The sequence below is a fragment of the Castor canadensis genome, chromosome 9, assembly GCF_047511655.1.
Source record: "Castor canadensis chromosome 9, mCasCan1.hap1v2, whole genome shotgun sequence".
Lineage (NCBI taxonomy): Eukaryota > Metazoa > Chordata > Mammalia > Rodentia > Castoridae > Castor > Castor canadensis.
This window is the reverse complement of record NC_133394.1, coordinates 90,708,342-90,730,143: the sequence shown is the minus strand read 5'-3', so window position 1 is coordinate 90,730,143 and position 21,802 is coordinate 90,708,342. Positions and strand designations below refer to the sequence as shown.

At 35.8% G+C, this 21,802-nt stretch overlaps 1 protein-coding gene across 4 annotated transcripts in view; it reads left to right on the top strand.

Annotated features, from left to right (window-relative positions):
- Mrpl1 (mitochondrial ribosomal protein L1) overlaps positions 1 to 11,299 on the top strand; it is an 80,082-nt gene extending 68,783 nt beyond the window's left edge. For all 4 annotated transcript variants that reach the window (XM_074041928.1, XM_074041926.1, XM_074041927.1 and 1 more), the window contains exons 8-9: positions 9,724 to 9,805; positions 11,109 to 11,299. In XM_074041928.1, coding sequence (XP_073898029.1) covers positions 9,724 to 9,805; positions 11,109 to 11,227 — 201 coding nt within the window. In that variant the 3' untranslated portion in view covers positions 11,228 to 11,299. The remainder of the gene's footprint in view (positions 1 to 9,723; positions 9,806 to 11,108) is intronic.
- The last annotated feature ends 10,503 nt before the right edge of the window (positions 11,300 to 21,802 follow it).

Below are 21,802 nucleotides of genomic sequence, written 5' to 3'. Positions count from 1 at the left end.
TCAGTATGGATGGAGCTACAGCTGTAGCCCTTTAATAAAGCTTATTTTCTAAAAAAGGAAAAAAATAAAAGGGCAGGACAACTCAAATCTATGTTTATAACAAATCATGCCAAGACCTGATTCAACTAGTGTTTCTTGTCTGGGTTTCAAGTATAAATTTGGAGCTTTGAACTACTTAATATGGAGGCAGTAACTTTAATGTGCTCTCTCCTTTTTTTTAGATGTTATAGACATGCTCTATTCATAGGTGAGTTTCACTGTGCTTTGCTTGTGTCATAGTGAGTTGTTTTTGAGGCAAGCTGATAAGGGTGTGGTATATTATATCTAAAACAAATTCAGGGCAGGAGAATATAAATAACATAGTAAAATCTTGTGTTGAAATCAGAGTCCCCAGTTTTAGTGAACATGTTAGAACTGGAAAAGTGAATGTGTTGGACTTCAGTTACACAAGATGTGGATAGTACAGAATATGGAATTTGAGGTTTTATTTTGAGACAATTTGGTCTATAAGTTGAAAATAGTGGTTAGTGATGAATATTTCTTAAATTGATTAGGTAGAAACAATAGCTGGATAAAGGGCATCACCCTCCTAGCTCATGGCTCACTGCCACTTCCCCTCCTTTTCCCTCATTCCTTCCAGTTAATGATTGACTTCTCAGTTGCTGTATTATTTTCAGTGTACCGTGTCGTAATTGAAGGAATTATAAAATGAGGAAATAAAAAAGGAAGTAAGTTGGCAGTAGATCTTAGATCTCCAAGTCATGGGACTAAGAAAGAGGAAAAGCTAATATTATCCAGAATCCATTATGTGCCAGCACTACCCTTGAGATGTATACTTAACCATTCTTATATTTTATGTTACATTCTTTGCTTGGATTTTTGCAGTGTTCTTACTGGAAAGAATATTAGAATAATATTTTATTACATAGTTTATTATCATTTCTACTTTTCTCACCTGTAGTGTCATGAAATCACATGATTATTTCCCAGAACTTTTGGAAATTAAAAAAATGACTCCTTTTATCAGATACAAATAATAGCATAAAGAAAACCGTACCATTTGAGAGAAATAACTAGCTTTTCTTATTAATCCACTGTGTGAACTCAAAAATGTAGTGATCAAGTAACACTTGATGAAAGATACAAATGTAGTAGTTTGGCAACTCATTTGTTAATAAATAGTCATTGGCATACTGCACACACAGCTTTCTTTTGTTATCTTTATTTTCAAACCCAATGAAAGTGTGATAACTTTTATGGAATTCCTTCTTTATCCAAGTGCCAGGAGACGTTGAATGAATCTAAAAGGTAATTCCCTGTGAGTTATTAGTATCAAATCTAAATAACACTTATTAGTATAGCATTCATAGTAGATATTCCAACATCTATAGGGCCCTATTATAAATTAGTAAACATGGACACAAAGTTAGACATAAGCAAACAGTGTTATTATAAGCAGTAGTAAAAACTGGTCCCTTTTACCTATGAGCATCTTTCTTTTCCTGTTGCAGATCTTGGTAAAAATACTAATTTTTAAAAGTGATGTAAGACATAACTCATACCACAACTTGTCTGAATGAATGAGTTTTCCGATAGTTGTAGACATAGTGTCTTCTAAAACAGAGAGTGGTAAATAATAGCTCTGTGGTCTGTTTTATTATGGCCTGTGAGCTTACAATGCTCTGTTAAAGGATTTTATTTTTAAAAACAGAAGAAGAATCTTATGTTACCCTTAAAGTTTAAAACATTTACTATCTGTCCTTTTACAGAAAATGTAAAAGGACAATTCTAAAATAGAAACATGTAAGTCTGGGAGGCTCCCATTCTAGGTGAGATGGCATCATCGTAGTATACCCTGACTCTCCATTGAGTGCAGCCCCTATAAAGCCCAGACAGACTGTATGGAGCAGCTGGTTGAGGACTCTGAAAAGTAAATAGTAGCAGCTTGGGGAAGAAGACCAGAATTTAAAGTACCACCAAACTGGTGGTGAGTTTGCCATTTGTCCCCTCCATTGTCACCTGTCCTGGTCTCAGTACAGGAAGGAGAAGCCCTTCAGTCCCAGGCTTGTCTCCTTATAACAGTAATCAGAGTAGAGGAGGACATAGATATCTAGAATTTTGAAGGAGGGGTACCTTCCTATCTGAATTGAAGAGTTATGGTCATAAGAGGCTGAGGTATAGCACCTTGGCTTTTTTCCTCTCTCTCTGTCCTGCTGATTGGTCCCCAGTGGAGGACCAGTTGCAGAAAGTAAGTATCTGAACAGGGCAAATAAAGTCTGGGCAGATCCCTGAAAGAGGAGAGTCCAGGGGAACTAGAAATTACTGTGTAATCAAGGAAAGGGGAGAACTTGCGGAAGTGATCTCAAAATGTTGTTTTATGGACTCCTGTAGATGAATTCAAAGGAGATGACAGAGGGAAGAGTCAGAGAATTTGGTGGATCTTAGAAATTTTTTAGTCTGAAAAACAGAAAAATCAAAACTCAAAAAAAAAAAAATGGGAGAGCCCACGGGACAATGACAAAGTACCAAATTTTCATATAATTGGAATTGCAGAAGGAAAGGAGGAAGTGTGTTTTATACAGAAAATTACTTAAAAATATAGCAGCAAGATTGTGGAGAGACAAGACTGTCATGCATTGAGGAGTGCAAAGTAGTGCAGCCACTGTACCAAACAGTCTGGTGGTATCTTATAAATGTTAGTTACAACATTGACAGCATAGCCTAGCAATTTAGCTCTAGGATTTCACCCACAGATATAAAACTTTTAAAGTAAAATGGAAACTCATATTCACACAAATATCTGAGCACATATGTTTATAGTATAAGTCAAGTATCCTGTACCTGAAATGCTTAGGACCAGACGTGTTCCAGATACTATATTTTTGCAGATATTGGAATATTTTCATAAACTTTACCTTAATCTGAAATTCCAAAATCTTAGACTTTTAAAGCATCATTCATGTCATCACTCAAAAATTGCAACTATTGGAGCACTTTGGATTTTATATTTTTGGATTAGTGATGCCCAATCTATATTGATAATCATTAAAAGCTGATAAAACCCATTTGTTCTGCATGTGAAGGGTTCTTAAAAATATCTCTGGTACAATTATACAATGACATACTACTCAACAATAAAAAAGTATGAGTTGTTGATAGACAGTCATCTAGATAGATCTCAGAAGCTACATACTGATATTGAAAGCACAGACAATAAAAGAAAGAAAAAAAGAAATTGGATTTCATCAAGATTTAAAAAATCTATGCATCAAAGGACACTATCAGCAGTACAAAGGAGAAAATATTTGTAAACTATATATATGGCTCATATTTTAGAATATATAGAGAACTCTTACAACTCAGTAATAAAAAGTGACTCAGTTTTTGTTGTTGTTGTTGTTTTTAGTGACTCAGTTTTAAAATGAGCATCTGAGCTCACATCTCCCCAAAGGAGACAAATAGTGGCCAGTAAACAAATGAAAAGATACTCAACATTAAGCCATGAGGAAAGTGCAAATTTAAAACAAGCGAAATACCACTTCATGCCATTTGGGATAGCTATTATCAAAATAACTAAATATATATAAAATAAAAAGTAGTGGTGACAATGTGGTGCAATTGTAACTCTTATGTATTGCTGGCGGGAATGTATAATGAAAACTGTATGACAATTCCTTGAAAAATGAAACAAAATCACCACACAATCCAGCAATTACACTTCCATTTCAAATTCCAAAAGAACTGAAAGCAAAAACCCAAACAGATATGTGTATATCCATGTTCATAGCATATAAAATGGCCAAAAGGGGGAAATAACCCCAAGTGTTTGTCAGCAGAGAGCAGGTAAGGAAAGGGTGACATATGTCAAGAATGGAATGCCAGGCTTAAGAAAGAAGCCTGACTTGTGCTGTAGCATGTTTGAATCTTAAAGACATTATGTTAAGTGAAGTAAGCTAATATAAAAGGGAAAAATGTATGTTTCCATTTTTATGACATACTTAGAGGAGTGAAATTCATAGAGACAGAGAGTAGAATGTTACTTGCCAAGGGATGGGCAAAGGGAAGTGGGGAGCTACTGTTAAATGGATTACATACTGTGTTTCTATTTCCATGACATTTTTGAAAACAGAACCCTAGTGACAGATTAGTGCTTGCCAGGGGTTAAGAGTGTGTGGACGGTGTATGTGCCTGCAGGAGGTCACAAGAGGGAGTTTTTTGGGGGAGGTTCTATATCCTGTATTGGTGTGGTTATGTAACTCAGATGTATACATGAGTTAAAATTCATGAAAGTACAGCCCCGGGTTAGTTTTATTATCTTTCACTTTAAAAATGATAAAAAATATGAAAACATGAACTAAGGAGATTAAGGTGACAGTATATGGCAGATGGACTTCATATACCTATATGAAAACAGAACTAGAAAACCTCTCGCAATTGCTTTAAGTGGGGTGGGGTAGGGGCTGAGCAGGAGAGATGATGAGGGCAATGTAACTAATGTACGTAAGTCTAACCTCTTAATCAGAATTGCTACTATGACTCCCCCCATATCATGAATATATCCTAATAAAAATTTAGAAATAAAAAAGTATGAAAACATGTAACAATCTAATTCGCCTGTTATGAGCCATGGCAGTATCAGGTGAGGCTACAAGCCATCTCTCAGTGCCAACAGTGAGGATAAGTCTTATCTTGCTTTGCTTCTTTTGAAGAAATAAAGTATACCACATAATTTATATGACATCTTAAAAGGACTGGTTTTGTGATGGTATTTATTTAATTTTTGGTGGTGCTGGGGATTGAATGCAGGGCCTCACACATTCTAGGTAAGTGTTATACCCTTGAGCTACACCCTCGGCCTTGGATTTATGATTGTCAGTGCCAAACTGAAACTAATTTTTATGGCTTAATAATAGATGCACATAATAAAATATTTGGAAAGTACTGAATAATATAATAATAATTCAAAATTCCTGTAATCATTGGTAACATTTTTTTACTTTTCATCATCATTCTTTTTCTATGCATACATTTTCTGTATATGTAATTGCTGTTATATGTTGAATTTTGTATTCTTTTTCCTTATCTTAAATACTTTCCCATGTCATTAAAATTCTTGTATCATTTTAATAGCTGTTTTATAGCCTGTTGTGTGGATGTCTCATAGTTTATTCAACCTTACTCTTTTTGCTAGGCATTTAGACTGAAATTACTCATGAACATTGCTCCTGTGAACATCAGTCCAGACTCTAATATACACAGAGTGCATTCTCTGCCTGTATGTAAAGATGTAACTATTTACTGAAAAGTCTGAATTTAGTGAAGTAAAAACATGAAATACCTTTTTCCATTCTGTGTTTCTAGCCATGTCTAGTACTACTTCCCTTCTCTGTCAGGCATAGGCCTGTTAGCTAGATCTTCTAGCTTCCATGGTTGTTAATAATTAAAAGTGTAGACAATCTAGTTCAGCGCTCTAATCTCATGGCCAAAGACTTCCCTTGCCCTGTTTGGAGCCAGGATTTTACCAGGATTTTATGACTCTTGTGACCTGAAGTAGAGAGGGTTTTTAGACTTTGGAGTACTCATTTCTCAGGTATTTTGCCTCTAGAGCAGGCCTAACTGCTCTGGAATAGAGGCCTAGGAAGGAAAATAGAGGGAAAAGGCCAGTGCCTCAGCTTACCTGTGCGCGTTTGTGTTCGCTGTTGTGATTAGTGCTACTTTTCTGGCGTCTCTTACTAGCTTCATGTCCTTTGAATTGCACGTCCCCAGTCGGTCTCCCCTTCTTGCAGGTGCCCTTCTGTCTCTACACATGAGTCCCTCGGAGTCTTACCACCTATCTTGGCTTCTGTTTTTGCTAGGAGTAGTTATGGATTATAGTAGGACCTTTTTGGTGGCCATAATTGTTTTTTTGTTTTAAGTACATAGGATATTACATTTGCGTTTTTTATTTTCAGGTTTGGGCCTTGTTATCAGTCCTAAAGAAAAGTATTTCAGATGCATATGTAAAATTTACATTAGCTGTTGAAACTATTGCCAAGCATTTTTCCTACTGTTATTTTTAAGTGGCAGTGTAATTCTTAACCTGAAAAAACATGTATTTTGCCTCATCTGCATAGTAGGTACTAGTAATAAACTAAAAGTCTATCAGCACCCCGAAAACCTTTCTTTTAAATAAAATAAAACAACATGAAACAAAAAGCGTTTTTCCTTTAGCAAAAAAATAGTGGTTGCTTGTGCTTGCAAAATTCATTTCCTTAAGCATCTTCAATGTGTTTTCTACTCCATAGGTCAATAAACTGTGGGCTGTGGGTCAAATCCAGCCCTCTACCTGCTTTTGTAAAGTTTTGATGGAACACAGCTGCACTCAATCATTTATGTATTGTCTGTTGCTTCTTTTGTGCTACAACAGCAGAGATGAGTAGTTGTAACAGAGCCCACTTGGCCTGCAAAGTGTAAAATTCTTACTTTACAAATATTTACAAAGAAATATGCCAACTCCTGTTTTATACCATTTTTCTAAAATTCTTCCTAAAACATACCAGATAAACTAGTATCTGCTTAGAAACATTAAATAGTTCTTCACTGCTAACAGAATATATCCTAAAACCTTTGCACATAAATCCCTTTGCATCTAGTCCCAAATCACTTCTCAGGTTCAAATTTAGTATTTCCTGATATTTTTAGTGGGCCAACCTTACAACCACCATTACAGATTGGCAGTTTACAGGGTGAATTTGACCCCTACACTTATTTTGTTGGGCCCAAATAGTGGTTCTGTTTTGTTTCATTGAATTAGGATTTAAAAACTGGATCCAAATCTGGATACATATCCAGATTTGTAGCTGTTTTTGACAAGTTAGGAGTTGTGATGACACTGGCTCCACAGCCCCTGTTAGTACCACCTGCCTTCCGCACACAGGGTGGTTCTCCATCTCTGTGTGACCTGTATCATGCAAAGTGGTCTGTGCATGTGCACTCAAATCCCATCTTCTAGTTGTGCCTCTTCTTTATATATAATGCACTGCCTCATACCCCCGATCCACCTCATTTTCATATTGCCTCATGCTGGCCCCTCTACCTGGAAGATCATCTTTGGCCTTTGAAACTCTTTTTCCTTTTAATACTCAACTTAAATATCACCTTTGTGAAGCCTTTTCTCTGTGCCCTTATAGCACTTGTTCATCTAATTAGAGAGTCACCTGTCATGCTGTATTTTAGTGACTAGATTATAAGCTCCTTGAGGGCAATGTTTGTATCTTACTCGTTTTTCTATTTCTAATTCCCAGCAAGTTGCTTGACAATGAGTTGAAATCTAAGTGAATATATTTCCCTCTTGAGTGAATATTCTTTTCCTTTTGAGTGGTCTCGCATAGTTTCCTTTTTCTTCCCCTTAGTTTACAACAAAGTCATCTGTGTTTTTCAAACAACTGATACTTCATTTTTCGTAAGGATTGCCAACATGTTATAGCTAGGTTCAGGGTGAGAGTAAAGTTTACATCAATGTTTGTCTGCCCAAGAGCTCATACACATGGCTGCTGGGCCACTCCTTACCATGTATGTTTTCTTGGATAAGATGAAGTTTTCTAGGTCTCAGTTTCTAATTATACGTGAGGGACAATAAGAATAACTACCTATAAAGTTCTTGGGAGAAATGAATGAGAATATGTAGATCTTAGAGCTGAACCATAATATGTACTCCATAAATGGAGTTGTGTTGTCAATTATTGTCATTATTGCTAGTTATTCCATAGGAGGCATGCAGATAACCTTTCTTTTCTTGGTTTAGTATGTTAAGAGCCATGAGGCTAAGAGTATTAGTCCATCTGCAGAAGACGTCTGCTAAGCCACATTTTCTATAATCTTAGACTATTGTATTTAGAAGGGAGTTTGGAGGTCAGGTGATTTAAAAAGTACTTATCTAAAGCAGCAGTCCTCTCTGCAATTTCCAGTTAGAGGTGACCAGTCATCTATAGACTATCAGAACACTATAGTGACAGAAGCTGGCTTCATAAGAAGGAATGTTGTTTAAAGATCCTTTATATGGAAAAGGGAATATCTGAAAGTTAAAGCAAAGAGGTAGAGGCAAAGTTCACCTGTATCCACTGAGCCCTTACCCTAACATGTTTGGTAAAAATCTTCCATAGGAATGTTAAACAGAAAGTAGGAGTCAGTCAACAGCAGTCTTTTCTTCAGAACATCTGTGCTACAGAATGAGAAATAACTATTTTGTTCTGCAGTAGACAGTTACTTTAGCTAAACGTAAATAGTATTGTGATCTTATGTAGTCAATTATGAATATTCCTTCAGAGTCAAGCCAATCCCTGTTTCCTGCTGTCCAAATCATATACTGTGCTAGCAGATAATAATTTCCCCTCAAACAAAGGTCTTTCCTAAGACCCCAAAATGTTACTGCATAGGAAAACACTATCAGAAATGCAGAGTAGCTGAGAAGCTTGCAAGTTTTGTTTCCTGAGGTAGGATCAGCTCAAATTTCCTATGCAAGTTTTGATAAAACTAATGAACACTCAGTACTGATTATTATCAGAAGCCAACTAAATAATCATAGTAATTCCCATAAAATATGTAACTTTTCCCATAATTTTGCACAGTATTTAAAAGGATAGAACAATGTAAACTGTTTTTAAACATTTTTGTATTTTAAAAACCTTAAGGGGCTAAGAGTACAGTTTAATGGTGACAGAGTCCATTGAGGCCCTGGGTTCAATTCCCAGCAACCTTCCAAAAAAGAAAATTTAAAATCACTGAAAGTATCCTAATAATGAAAGTTTCAGGAAGCATAATTGTTTTGCATTTCTTTTTTTTTTTTTTAATCATTGTCTCCATTTATTTGACATTAACAGTGGGGATTTTATTTTATTTTATTTTTTTTCATTTTTCTTTTATTATTCATATGTGCATACAAGGCTTGGTTTATTTCTCCCCCCATTGTTTTGCATTTCTAAAGTATGTGGTGCTGTTTGACCTTACTATAAGAATCATAATTTAGGACCACAAAAAGTATACTTACAAAAATAGAAATTTAGTGTATATAGTCTAACAATACAGGCCAGGTTTGTTTTAAAAACAATATGTTGGTCTTGTTGCTTTTCCTTTTATTTTCCAAATTTAAGGTTGCCATAGGTCTTCAACAAAGGGTTAAAGAACTTATTAGAGCTGTAGATGGTCACTTCAGTTGGTAATAGAGAGAATAACAAGTTGTCATAAAGTGAAGAATTAAGAGAGCACTGAAGGATAATGAGGGCACATGTTAGTACCCTTAGCCCTCCTCCCCCCCTTTTAAACGTAAAGCATGTAAGGGGAAAGCTGGGGCATGGTAGCACATGCCTGTAATCCCAGCTATGTGGGTGGCAGAGATCAGGAGGATCTCTTATAAGGAAACCCATTAATAATTTCAAAAGGAAACATAATGTGTTGGAATGGGTAGGGGGAATGGTTAGTGTATCCAAGATATGTTTGGGGGCAAATATTTGAAATTCAATGAGCCTAAAGTGTAATAACTTCAAAACATTTTGCCATAATATATTCTACAAGGTAATTAAATCTTGACACCTAAATGTAATATTCTAAATGCAGAGTTAACGGTTTTTTTCTCTTACTTGATAGTTGCATTAAGTGAATATTTGAAAAACAGCTTTCCAGAATTAACCAGATTGTATTTCTTTTCACTTTCCCATTATTAATGTTGTGAATATCCTTTTCTTTCAGTTGAATATGTCAAGTGACCAGATTGCTGCCAATCTGCAAGCAGTTATTAATGAAGTTTGTAGACATAGACCGTTGAATTTGGGTAAGTGACTTGCAGACAGATTTCCTTATAGTCCTGTGATACTTTTAAAAATATGAAATATCAAGAAAACAAGTTGACAAGTATAATAGCGGCAGTATTTCCAGAAGTTAAATAAATAAATTTTTAATTCTGTGAAGGATTCCTATTATTAATGTCAGGTTTTAAAGAGGGACTGCCTTATTATTAATAAGGGATCTATCCTGAAACCTTTATAAATTCCCACATTATTTCAGCCATTAAATCTGAAAAGATTTGACAGAAAAGTTAACTGCTTGCGATAGTGATATGAAGTGATATTTTAAAGTAGATCATTCCCTTCATCCCAGACACTAGCAGCTGGCTTTCTTAATCTTACTTATTTTAGGAAAGTGTGAAGGCCATTTTTGTCATGTGATGAGAGTCACTTCTTATAAACAGGGTGATTCGTGGAGAAACACTAAACTTGATCAAGATGTGCCAGCCGTGTAGTTGGCTAGAACACAGGCTAGTCCAGCACCTTTATCATTGCATATGCTGTTCAGATCCCTTCGTTAGACAGACTTGTCAATGTTTAAAGCCAAGCAAGGATCCATTGCATTTAAGTGGATGTTCATTTATACATTTACCATGATAGGAGTTTGTCAGGTTTAATTTTACAACCATGTTAATAATTAAAACAAATCTTAAGCTACTTTTCACCTCCTTGGAAGTGTTTATTAAATACCTTATTTGTTAGTTTTATTTTGTCCCATGTATGGCCATAATACTTAGTAATTGTATGGGAATGACTTCTTACATTCCATGAAGCACTTTGATTGCAGTATAGGCTCTTCTGAGACAGAAAATCCTCTCAGCAGTGTTATTATTCTCTTTATGCCATTTTAAATGAAGCCCCTTAACATTGTTCTTAGGAAAGGCTTTTTAATTTTTAGAGAATTTTACTGACTGGTAATACAAAGGTAGCATCTGTGCTGTTTTAAATAAATATTTAGAGTCTTTCCATCAATTGTAAATATCACCACCTGCTCCTTTACTGTTGACTCTGCAATAAAATAAATTCTAGGTGATCATCTTCTGAGAAATAGAAATGAATTATCAGTGAGCATGCAGCTTCAAGGATAAATCGCTAGTACTTAGTTTGTCTTCTACTCTAAAAATGAAACTATCTTCCCTTTGTTACAATTTCAAATATTACTTCAGTAATATAGTACCTTCCAAGTGAATATGTGACATGAATCCTGAAAGGTTTTCCATCATGTGTTTGCATTTGCTCCTTAGGAATCAGTGGGATAAAATCAAAGTCAATTCTTATGTTTTTTTCCAGGTCCCTTTGTAGTTCGTGCTTTTCTTCGTAGTTCAACAAGTGAAGGTTTGCTACTAAAGACTGATCCATTGTTGCCTAAAGAAGTCGAAACCAAAGAAAGTAACAAAGAAGCTGCCTGATCATGTTGAATTTTGAAATTTTTTTCAGTGGATTAACAAAACAGATACAATTATAAAACTGCATAATATCTACGTGTAGTGTCTTGTGATTTCTTGATCACTCTTGAAAGTGAATTTTAACACCAAGCATTCTTACAGCAATCTCAAAAATAGAAAAAAATTTTCTCTGTGTCTGAACCTATCTTTTAAGTCCTGTCACATTTTCTTCCTTAGCATCCATATTTTACATATCGGTAGAATATAGATATAGAGGCCATTTCTAACATAACAATTTTCCTTTGGAAACCATAGCATCTGAGGGACTAGTAACACCTTCAATTCTCACAAGGCTGAGAATAATAGTCATGACTTTAAAACAAAACAGAAAATTCAGAAAATGTTTATTCTCAGGAATTCTGAATAACATTTGTGATAGCTTAAATATAGAAAATGCCTAAGCCATTAAAATGTGTGGGTGAAAGGCAATCCAGTAAATCATCAGGGACTACTTTGAGAATCTGTTTTCAAATAAGTTGGAAAATCTAGAAGAAATGAACAAATTTCTAGATATGTGCGACCATCCAAAACTGAACCAAGAGGATATTAATCACCTAAACAGGCCTATAACATGCAATGAAGTTGAAGCAGCAATAAAGAGTCTCCCCAAAAAGAAAAGTCTAGGACCTGGTGGATTCTCCACTGAATTCTACCAGACCTTTAAAGAAGAACTAATACCAACACTCCTTAAACTTTTCCACGAGATAGAAAGGGATGGAACACTGTCCAACTCATTCTATGAAGCTGGTATTACACTCATCCCAAAACAGACAAGGACACATCCAACAAAGAGAACTACAGGCCAATTTCCTTAATGAATATTGATGCAAAAATTCTCAAGAAAATAATGACAGACCAAATCCAACAACATATCTGAAAGATTATTCACCATGACCAAGTCGGGTTCATCCCAGTAATGCAGGGATAGTTCAACATATGCAAATCACTAAATATAACACAGCGTATTAACAGAAGCAGAGACAAAAGACACCTGATCATCTCAATAGATGCAGAAAAAGCCCTCAGTAAAATTCAACACCATTTCATGATAAAGATTTTGATGAAAGTAGCAGTAGAAGGAATGTACAGAATGTACTTCAAAATAATGAAGGTTACTCTTACACTGTTGGTGGGAATGTAGACTAGTACAACCACTCTGGAAAAAAATTTGGAGGCTACTTAAAAAGCTGGACATCGATCTACCATTTGATCCAGCAATACCACTTGGGGATATACCCAAAAGACTGTTACTCCAGAGGCACCTGCACATCCATGTTTATTGCGGCACTATTCACAATAGCCAAGTTATGGAAACAGCCAAGATGCCCCACCACTGACGAATGGATTAAGAAAATGTGGTATCTATACACAATGGAATTTTATGCAGCCATGAAGAAGAACGAAATGTTATCATTCGCTGGTAAATGGATGGAATTGGAGAGCATCATTCTGAGTGAGGTTAGCCTGGCTCAAAAAACCAAAAATCGTATGTTCTCCCTCATATGTGGACATTAGATCAAGGGCAAACACAACAAGGGGATTGGACTATGAGCACATGATAAAAGCGAGAGCACACAAGGGAGGGGTGAGGATAGGTAAGACACCTAAAAAACTAGCTAGCATTTGTTGCCCTTAACACAGAGAAACTAAATCAGATACCTTAAAGCAACTGAGGCCAATAGGAAAAGGGGAACAGGTACTAGAGAAAAGGTTAGATCAAAAAGAATTAACCTAGAAGGTAACACCCACGCACAGGAAATCAATGCGAGTCAATGCCCTGTATAGCTATCCTTATCTCAACCAGCAAAAACCCTTGTTCCTTCCTATTATTGCTTATACTCTCTCTACAACAAAATTAGAGATAAGGGCAAAATAGTTTCTGCTGGGTATTGAGCGGGGGGAGAGGGAGGGGGCGGAGTGGGTGGTAAGGGAGGGGGTGGGGGCAGGGGGAGAAATGAACCAAGCCTTGTATGCACATATGAATAATAAAAGAAAAATGAAAAAAAAAATAATGAAGGTTATATATGACAAACCTGTAGCCAACATCACACTTAATGGGGAAAAACAGAAACCATTTCCCCTAAAGTCAGGAATGAGACAATGAATGTAAATGACCTCTACAAGGAAAACTACAAACCATTGAAGAAAGAAATCAAAGATTACAGAAGATGCAAAGATCTCCCATGCTCATGGATTGGCAGAATCAACATAGTAAAAATGGCAATACTACCAAAAGCAATCTACATGTTCAGTGCAATTCCTATCAAAATCCCAATGACATTCATCACAGAGATTGAAAAATCTACCCTAAAGTTCATTTGGGAACACAAAAGACCACTAGTAGCCAGGGCAATACTCAGCAAAAAGAGCAGTGTTAGAGGTATCACAATACCTGAGTTCAAACTATACTACAGAGCCATAGCAATAAAAGCAGATGGTACTGGCACAAAAACAGATAAGAAGACTAGTGGAACAGAATAGAGGGCCCAGATGTTGCGGGGGGAAAAGGAACCTTCACACACTGCTGGTGGGAATGTAAACTAGTACAACCACTATGGAAAACACTATGGAGGCTCCTTAAAAAACTAGAAGTACATCTGCCATATGATCTAGCAATACCACCCCTATGGATATACCCAAAGGAATGTGAGTCAGGTTATAGCAAAGGCACCTGCACACCCATGTTTATTGTAGCACTATTCACAATAGCCAAGTTATGGAAACAGCCAAGATGCCCCACTACTGATGAATGGATTAAGAAAATGTGGTATTTATGCACAATGGAATTTTACTCAACCACAAAGAAGAATGGAATTTTGTCATTAGAAGGTAAATGGATGGAACTGGAAAATATCACTTTAAGTGAAGTTAGCCAGGCTCAGAAGTCCAAAAGGCACATGTGCTCCCTCATATGCAGGTTGTAGACTTAAAACAAATGCAGCATTTTTATGGGACACAGATCACACTAAGGGGAGGCTGTTGAAGGGAAGGATAAGGACAAGTGACCGAAACCCAAAACTTGAATGTGATTTATTTGCTCACTGTACAGGAATGAATATAGTAATCTTAAACTGGCCGGGGCCAGCATGGGAAGCGAACTAGAGAGGAGTGAAGAGGGCTGAAGAGACAAATCAATTGGAGCTGTAATACACATGCATGGGAACAACACAGGGATACTCCCCGTGTAACTATCGTTATCTCAAACTAGCAAAACGTCATGTTTCTCATTTTATCCTTTGTTTTTTCTTTTTATTTATTTATTTATTTTAGTTTTTGATTAAAAAAATTTTTTTCTTTTATTTATATGTGCATACAATGTTTGGGTCATTTCTCCCCCCTTGTTTTTTCTTATATAAAACTGTGGAATAGGTTCTGCCTGGCGGGGGGGAAGGGATAGGAGGATGAATATGCAAACAATGTATACACATGTATTTAAATGCAAAAATACCTATTGAAACTTCCAGTAATCAGGGGAGGGAGGAAATTCAAGTATGATATATTTGATGCATTGTAAGAATCTTTGCAAATGCTACAATGTACCTACACCCAGCACAACAATTAAAAAAAAATGTGTGGGTGAATTTTTCCATAGGAATCAAATTGTAATGATACATATTTTGTAATAATTATTATGTTTTTATCATACTTCTATATAAATACTATTTCCTCTTGAGTTACTCTGCTTATTGGCATAATAGGTGTTTGTTTAGTGCTTGTTGAATGAACATTCCATGAGGAAGCTAGAAAAACTCTTATGGACAAAAAAATCAGGCTAAGAAGTTAATGTGTCTTTCATCAAGTGAGAGTTACAGGCTAGTTTGATCCTCTTATCTTTATTTATTTTTTGGCAACACTGGGGTTTGAACTCAGGGCCTTAAAATTGCTAGGTAGGCGCTCTTACCTCTTGAACCACTCCACCAGCTGTAGTTTGATCCTTACGTGTTTATGAGTAGGTGAAGAAAATGAAGAAAGGTAAGGATTATGTTGTGATGTAATTACCAAGTGTCCTCCTTTCTTGGGAACGAATTTCGCTAAGACTGTCTTCTACTTTTTAGGTAGTGTTCAAATGCTTTTTCTTTTCTGAAATAATAGTATGGTAATAATGGTAACAATAGTGTAGGTGCAAGTTTTAATAACACCTAATTTGTGCGGAAAATTTTGACAGCTCACTGTATGTCTCCCAAGTTGTTTTTGCAATTTTAATTGTCTAGTATGTCCAAATAGCTATGAACAGCCACTATACTACTAAACTTTTTCCCACTGGAAAATTTAAATTCTGGGCCTTTATAAAATACAGTGGTAACATTACTATAAAACAATAGTAGCATTTATCTTTGATTGATTGCCTACTTATATCTTATGCATTATATCCTCTCATTTCATCCCCAGTGATTCAATGAGGAAGTGGTATTCCCATTTTACAGATGAGGAGACAGACTTGTGTGAGGTCAAGTAAGTGGCAATTTAGGTCTGTTTGCCTAACTCAGGATCCTCCTGCTTCAGCCTCCAGAGAGCACAGGCATGCATTACCACACTTGGCACCTTAGGCTTTCTTAACCATTCTTTTATCCATTAGGCTCTTTTACTACCTTTTTATATATTCTGAAATAAGTTGAACTGCTTAACTGAAGTTTTAATATTTTAAAATATTGAATAAATATTGAATACACTTCAGTTTCTTGGTGTGTCTGGTTAAGGGATTGTGGTAGGGCTGATGTGAAGAGTTAGAAATGAGTTAGGAATGGGATGAGAAAAAAAAAAGTGCAAAATGGAGAGGAAAAGAGACTTGTTTCCCACAATTACCATCTTTTGATTAGTTATTATTTGAAGATTCTACTCTCAAAGTAGAAGCTCTGTTGTTTTTCTTTTCTGGTGGGGGAGAGGGGTGAGGTGTAAGGAAACTGGTAGCCAAACTCAGGGCCTTGTCCATGTTAGGCAAGTGCTCTACCACTGAGTTACATCTCGTGGCCAAAAGTTCTGTTATTTTTATTTGTAGATTTTTCTACTTAATGGAGTATATTTTTAACAGTTCAGGTTCTCAAAACTAATGTAAAACAAGAACATTATAAGATGATTATCAGTATACTTTCTAACCAAAATTTTTATGATATATTGTAAGTAGCATTACTGATTTGACCATAGTGAAACATAAATTTGATTTAATTTAATGCTATCTTGTTAAAAACTAGATGCTTGGGGTGGAAGGGGAGACCTATTCAATAGCAACTTAAAAAAAATTTTTTTTTAAAAAAGAGGGTAGGCCAGGCACCGGTGGCTGACACCTGTAATCCTAGCTTCTCAGGAGACAGAGATCAGGAGGAACACGGTTCGAAAACAGCCAGGGCAAATAGTTCACGAGACCCTATCTTGAAAATACCTAACACAAAAAGGGCTGGTGGGGTGGCCCAAAGTGTAGGCCCTGAGTTCAAGCCCTGATACTGAAAAAAAAATAAAGGGTAAATTCAAGTTTGATATATTGTAAGAACTTTTGTAAATGTCACAATGTACCCCAAGTACAATAATAATAAAAATAGAAAAGAAAAAAAGAATTTATAGCAAGTAGCCTAGTAGGTGTCCAGTAGGTGGCGATAATAGCCTTTCATACAGCTTTTGAATAGTTGGGTACTTAATGATAAATTCTTGATTTTTTTACTTGACTTTACAAATAAAACAGCAAAAATACTTTATAGACCACTCAGAGCTTTGTTTTGGGGTATGTATTTTTGATCATGTTCTTCTATTTTGGGTATGTTACAGTGGTTGTTTAAGGTGCTTCTAAATGCATATTTAGAAGTTTTAATTTTTTGCTTTTTTATATAATTTTTCAAATATGCAGAAAATAAAATGAACACCTCTGCAGGTCTGGTTCTGAGACCTTTTTTGGCATCTGGCCTTGTGAGAAAGCTCCAAGGAACTGAAACACCCATTTACATTCAGCTTCAGCAATTTTCAATTCTATATTCTAGAGTTGATTCTAGATTCATCTGTCCCTTGCATCTACCCACCATCCTGTAACTTTCCTCATCTTTTAATGGGGTAATTAAAAGCACATTCCATATATCATATCTCTTATAAAATTTTAGAAGTAATTAAACTGTAATCATAAGAATTTAGGTCTATTTTTGTGTTCTATTCTGGCCATTGAAGGTAATTTATATTTTTGCATTATATTTTTCCATCATAGTGGACAAAACAGCTATTTCTTTTTTTTTTCACATGTGCATACGTTGTTTGGGTCATTTCTCCCCCCTACTCCCCGCTCCCTCCCTCTCCTTTCCACCACCACCTCGTTTCCAGGCAGAATCTGTTCTGCCCTTATCTCTTAATTTTGTTGAAGAGCAAACATAAGCAATAATAAGACAAAAGCGTTTTTCTAGTTGAAATAAGGATAGCTATGTAGAAGATTCCTAGCATTACTTCCATGTACAAGTGTGTTACATCCCAGTTGATTCATCCCTAACTGACCTTTACACTAGTTCCTGATCCCCTTCTTATATTGACCTCTGTCGCTTTAGGGTTTCTGTATTAGCTCCTCTGTAATGGGGACATCAAATACTTTCATGTTTTGGGTTTCTTACCTATCCCCATACCTCCCATGTGTGCTCTCCCCTTATCATGTGACCCAAGTCCAACCAAAACAGCTATTTCTGATGCTCCAAGAATTTAAGAGTGCATAGTAATAAAATTAGCCACAAAAGGTTGTGTGTAAATGTCAATACTTTAAAAAATAATCAAAAAGAAATCGATCACTTATTAGTCAAAATATAAAATTAGAAATTTATTCTTATAAGGAATAGGAGATATATTTGAATATCTCTTCATCTAAAGGTATTCAAAGAAACAAAAATACCTTATTTTTGAAAACAATTGCATTAAATAAATTTTGGCAGGCGGAGAAATGAACATAATTAAAGAATTCAATGACCCATAATTCCTTAAACACCAATTTGACATTTTATTTTTCCTTTTTTCCTTCTCTGTATGTGGAGGTCTGCTTTTCCCCTGGATTTATATGACTGTGATCCTGTTGGATGTAGAATAGGAATACAGACATCTTGACTCTGAAGGATCCCTCATCTCTAGCTCATTTACTTTCAACTGATGAAAAGACAACCAAAAAAAAAAAGTCTTTACTATTTGCTAAAAGTCTCTGTATCTCATGTGCCATATAAAACTTCAGTTTTAAAATTCATTTAAAAATCTTAAATGAGTTATATGTAAACTGCCAAACTTTTCCAGAGTGGCTATACAATGTGACATTCCCTCCTACAGTGCTTATGTCAGTTTCTCCCCATCTTTGGAATTTCCTGTCTTTTTAACCATTCTAGTGGGTAGGAATTACATATGTTTTTCTAGAGAAAATAAGTTATTTTGCTGAGAAAGTACAGTGGGAAAAATGATAGTATTTTTCTAGTATGTGTCATTTAGAGGACAGCAGAGCAAACTCAGGAATGAGTGCGGTAGACCCTTACAAAGTAGTAGTGACCTTTTCACTGAGTGAATTTGCATCCAGCAGTATCAGTTACTGCTTGTTCGCTACAGTCAACAGAAATTGACAAATGGAAGGAATGTATTGTAAGGATATAATGCATAGATTTACAGTACTTGGAATGTACAGTAGATTCTTGGTATCCGTGGGTCTGTGGTTCCAAGGAAAACCCACAAATGCTCAAGATACATAGAGTTCAGTGCTGTGCTTTGGATGCTTGATTCATTTTTTCTGTAATGCTACCCAACTTTGGCTTAAGACATGCTGCCTTTCAACAAATCTCAAAGTTTCACTTTTTCACTTCAATTAAGCATATTACCTTTTACCTTACTTTTTGGATACCACTTGCTTTTTGGGAGGCAGATTTTCACAAAATTAAGTGCAGGGAAACACTCAGCAGATCACACAATGATTTAAGCACAACTGATGTAGGACTGAGTGCTTCTCCAAACCCACTGAGTTGTGTGATGCACGTGGGGAATTTTAAGTTTTTGTTTTTGCAATTTATTTTGATTTTTTTTACTACACTTGGTTAAAACCACATGTAATAAATCTGCAAACAAGGCAGGCTTATTGTATAGGAAGCAGAGCAGCCCAAGAGCTCTAAGTTGCAGAAACCAGCAGTGTCTCCTCAAGCAGACTTATCAAGGAGAATCAGCTCTATTTTCTGATCTTCATTCCACTCAAGGTTTCATTTCTAAGAGGAGAGAGTTCACTGGGCCTAGTTTTAGTTTAGACAGAATTGATAATCTTACCAAAAATGCATGTATAAAGGGGAAGAAATTCACCAGAGGAACACTGAAGTGACAACAAAAAAAGGCGGGGGGTGGGGGGTTGCTATCAGTAACAATGATAGGAAAGTCAACAAAATTCTGAGTCCCCCTGGGCCACTTATAAATGTCTCTTCCTATAAGTCTGAAATCAATACCTATATTGTATTGAACTCAAACTATAAACTTGTACCCCAATGTATGGGTTACCAGTCCTTTCCTGACAGACATTTATGATTTTTCCAATGTCATCTTGTTGCATATAAATTGTCATGTGTCTCTTTGTGAGTATGAGCAGGTACTTCTCTAAGGCAGATTACTAGAAATAGTATACCTTGGTGATTAAGAGCACATACTCTGGAGGCCAGCTGTTTATGTAGCTGTATATTGTTGGTGTTGCCCAAAAAGGAAGTGTTTTATTGGCATATGACACAAATTCAGAAATGTGAACAAGTAGTAACTGTACAGCTTGATGAACTTTCCCAAAATGAACATGTACCTCACTTACAGATCAAGAAACCACCATCCTGAAGTCCTTTTGTTCACCTGTTGGCAATAACTCCCAAAGTAACCACTATTATGACTTCTACTATTATATTCATTTTGCCTATTTCTGAACCTTGCTCAATTGTGATTCGGGGGGCAGGTCAGGGTTCATTCATTCAACGTTATATCTATGAAATTCACCCATATTGTGTGTAGTTGTAGTTTGTTCATCCTTATCGCTATATAGTATTCCATTTTGTGAATGCATCACAAATATCCATCCACGACAATTTGGCTATTAAAAATAAAATGTTGATGTGAACATTCTTATACATTTCTTCTGGTAAAGTTTTAGATTTACAAGTCATGCAGTAGTACTTATTAATACTCTTGTTCACTTCTTTTGGTGAGCATCCATGTGCATTTCTGTTGGATATATACCTGAGTGGAATTGCTGAATCATACATTTACTTATTTTATACTAGAAAATGCTCATTTTCCAAATTAGTTGTACCAATTAATATAGTCTCCCAACAGTGTTGAGAGTTCTAGGTGCTTCATATAATAGTTGGGGGTTTTAAAAAATTATTCTGAATGTTACATCCAGTAATTTTTGGAGAATTTTTAAATCCTGTTACTAAGGGAGACAGCATTTAGAATATCACTCCCCACTGACCAAAATTGTAATTTGATGATCTAGAATTTTTGTTTTGTTTTGGTGGGACTGGGGTTTAACACTTGCAAAGCAGATGCTCTACTGCTTGAGCCACATCTCCAGTCCATTTTGCTCTGGTTAGTTTAGAGATGGTTTCTCTTGAACTATTTGTCCAGACTAGCCTCAAACTGAGATCCTCCTGATCTCAGCCTCCCAAATAGCTAGGATTACAGATGTGAGCCACTGGCACCTGGCTGGTGATCTAGAGTTTGAGTTATTTTCTCACTCAACAAGTTCTGTCTTCCTGGAAAAAGGATTATTAATTTTGTTTGGATTATCCTATGGAATAATAAAAGACCCTTTGTCTGGTTGATCAGGATACCCAGACTCTAGGATCTGATTTTCCAATATTTCCCCCTCTTTGTATCTAAATTCTAATATTTTCTAAAATTAGATCCACAAGCTTTTAAAATTATGTTTCTGGAAAAAAAAATCTGGGTTTATAGCTCAAGTGGTAGAGCACCTGCCTAGCAAGCACAAACCCTGAGTTGAAATTCCAGTACCCTCCCCCCCAAAAAAATTATGTTTCTGGTATATTATGGAATTTCAAATATTACTGGTCCTAACTTAAGTGGAAGCTGCAAATTTATGGCTCATTCCCTACCATCCCCCATCTCCAACCAAGCACATGGCAGATGATATGAGTCACAGAACCCTTCCCACTGATTTCTGTGTACTCTCAGGTGGTTTTGTGCTATTTAAAAATTTTGACTCATAATAATTATACTTATTTATGGAGTATGGCGTGATGTTTCAATGCATGCATACAATGTGTAGTGTCAGATTCAATGCCCAGCACAGTCACAATGTTGATTAGAACAGAAGATTAAAACACTTTTTCATTTTGTGCCTCAAGGTACAAGGTAATGAGTCTTATATTTTTCTCAAGTATTACCATTGTTGGTTGGCCCTATATTAGACTGACCAAAATGTGACTCATTTCCAGAAAGCTATAATTTATATCTATTACTTAGTCACACTGACTGAAGAACAGACTTACTTTTAGTTAGTCTTGTTTTGAACTTTTTTAATCAATTTTTAATCATTTTTAAAATGTGGATTAGGTAAAATTCTCAGAG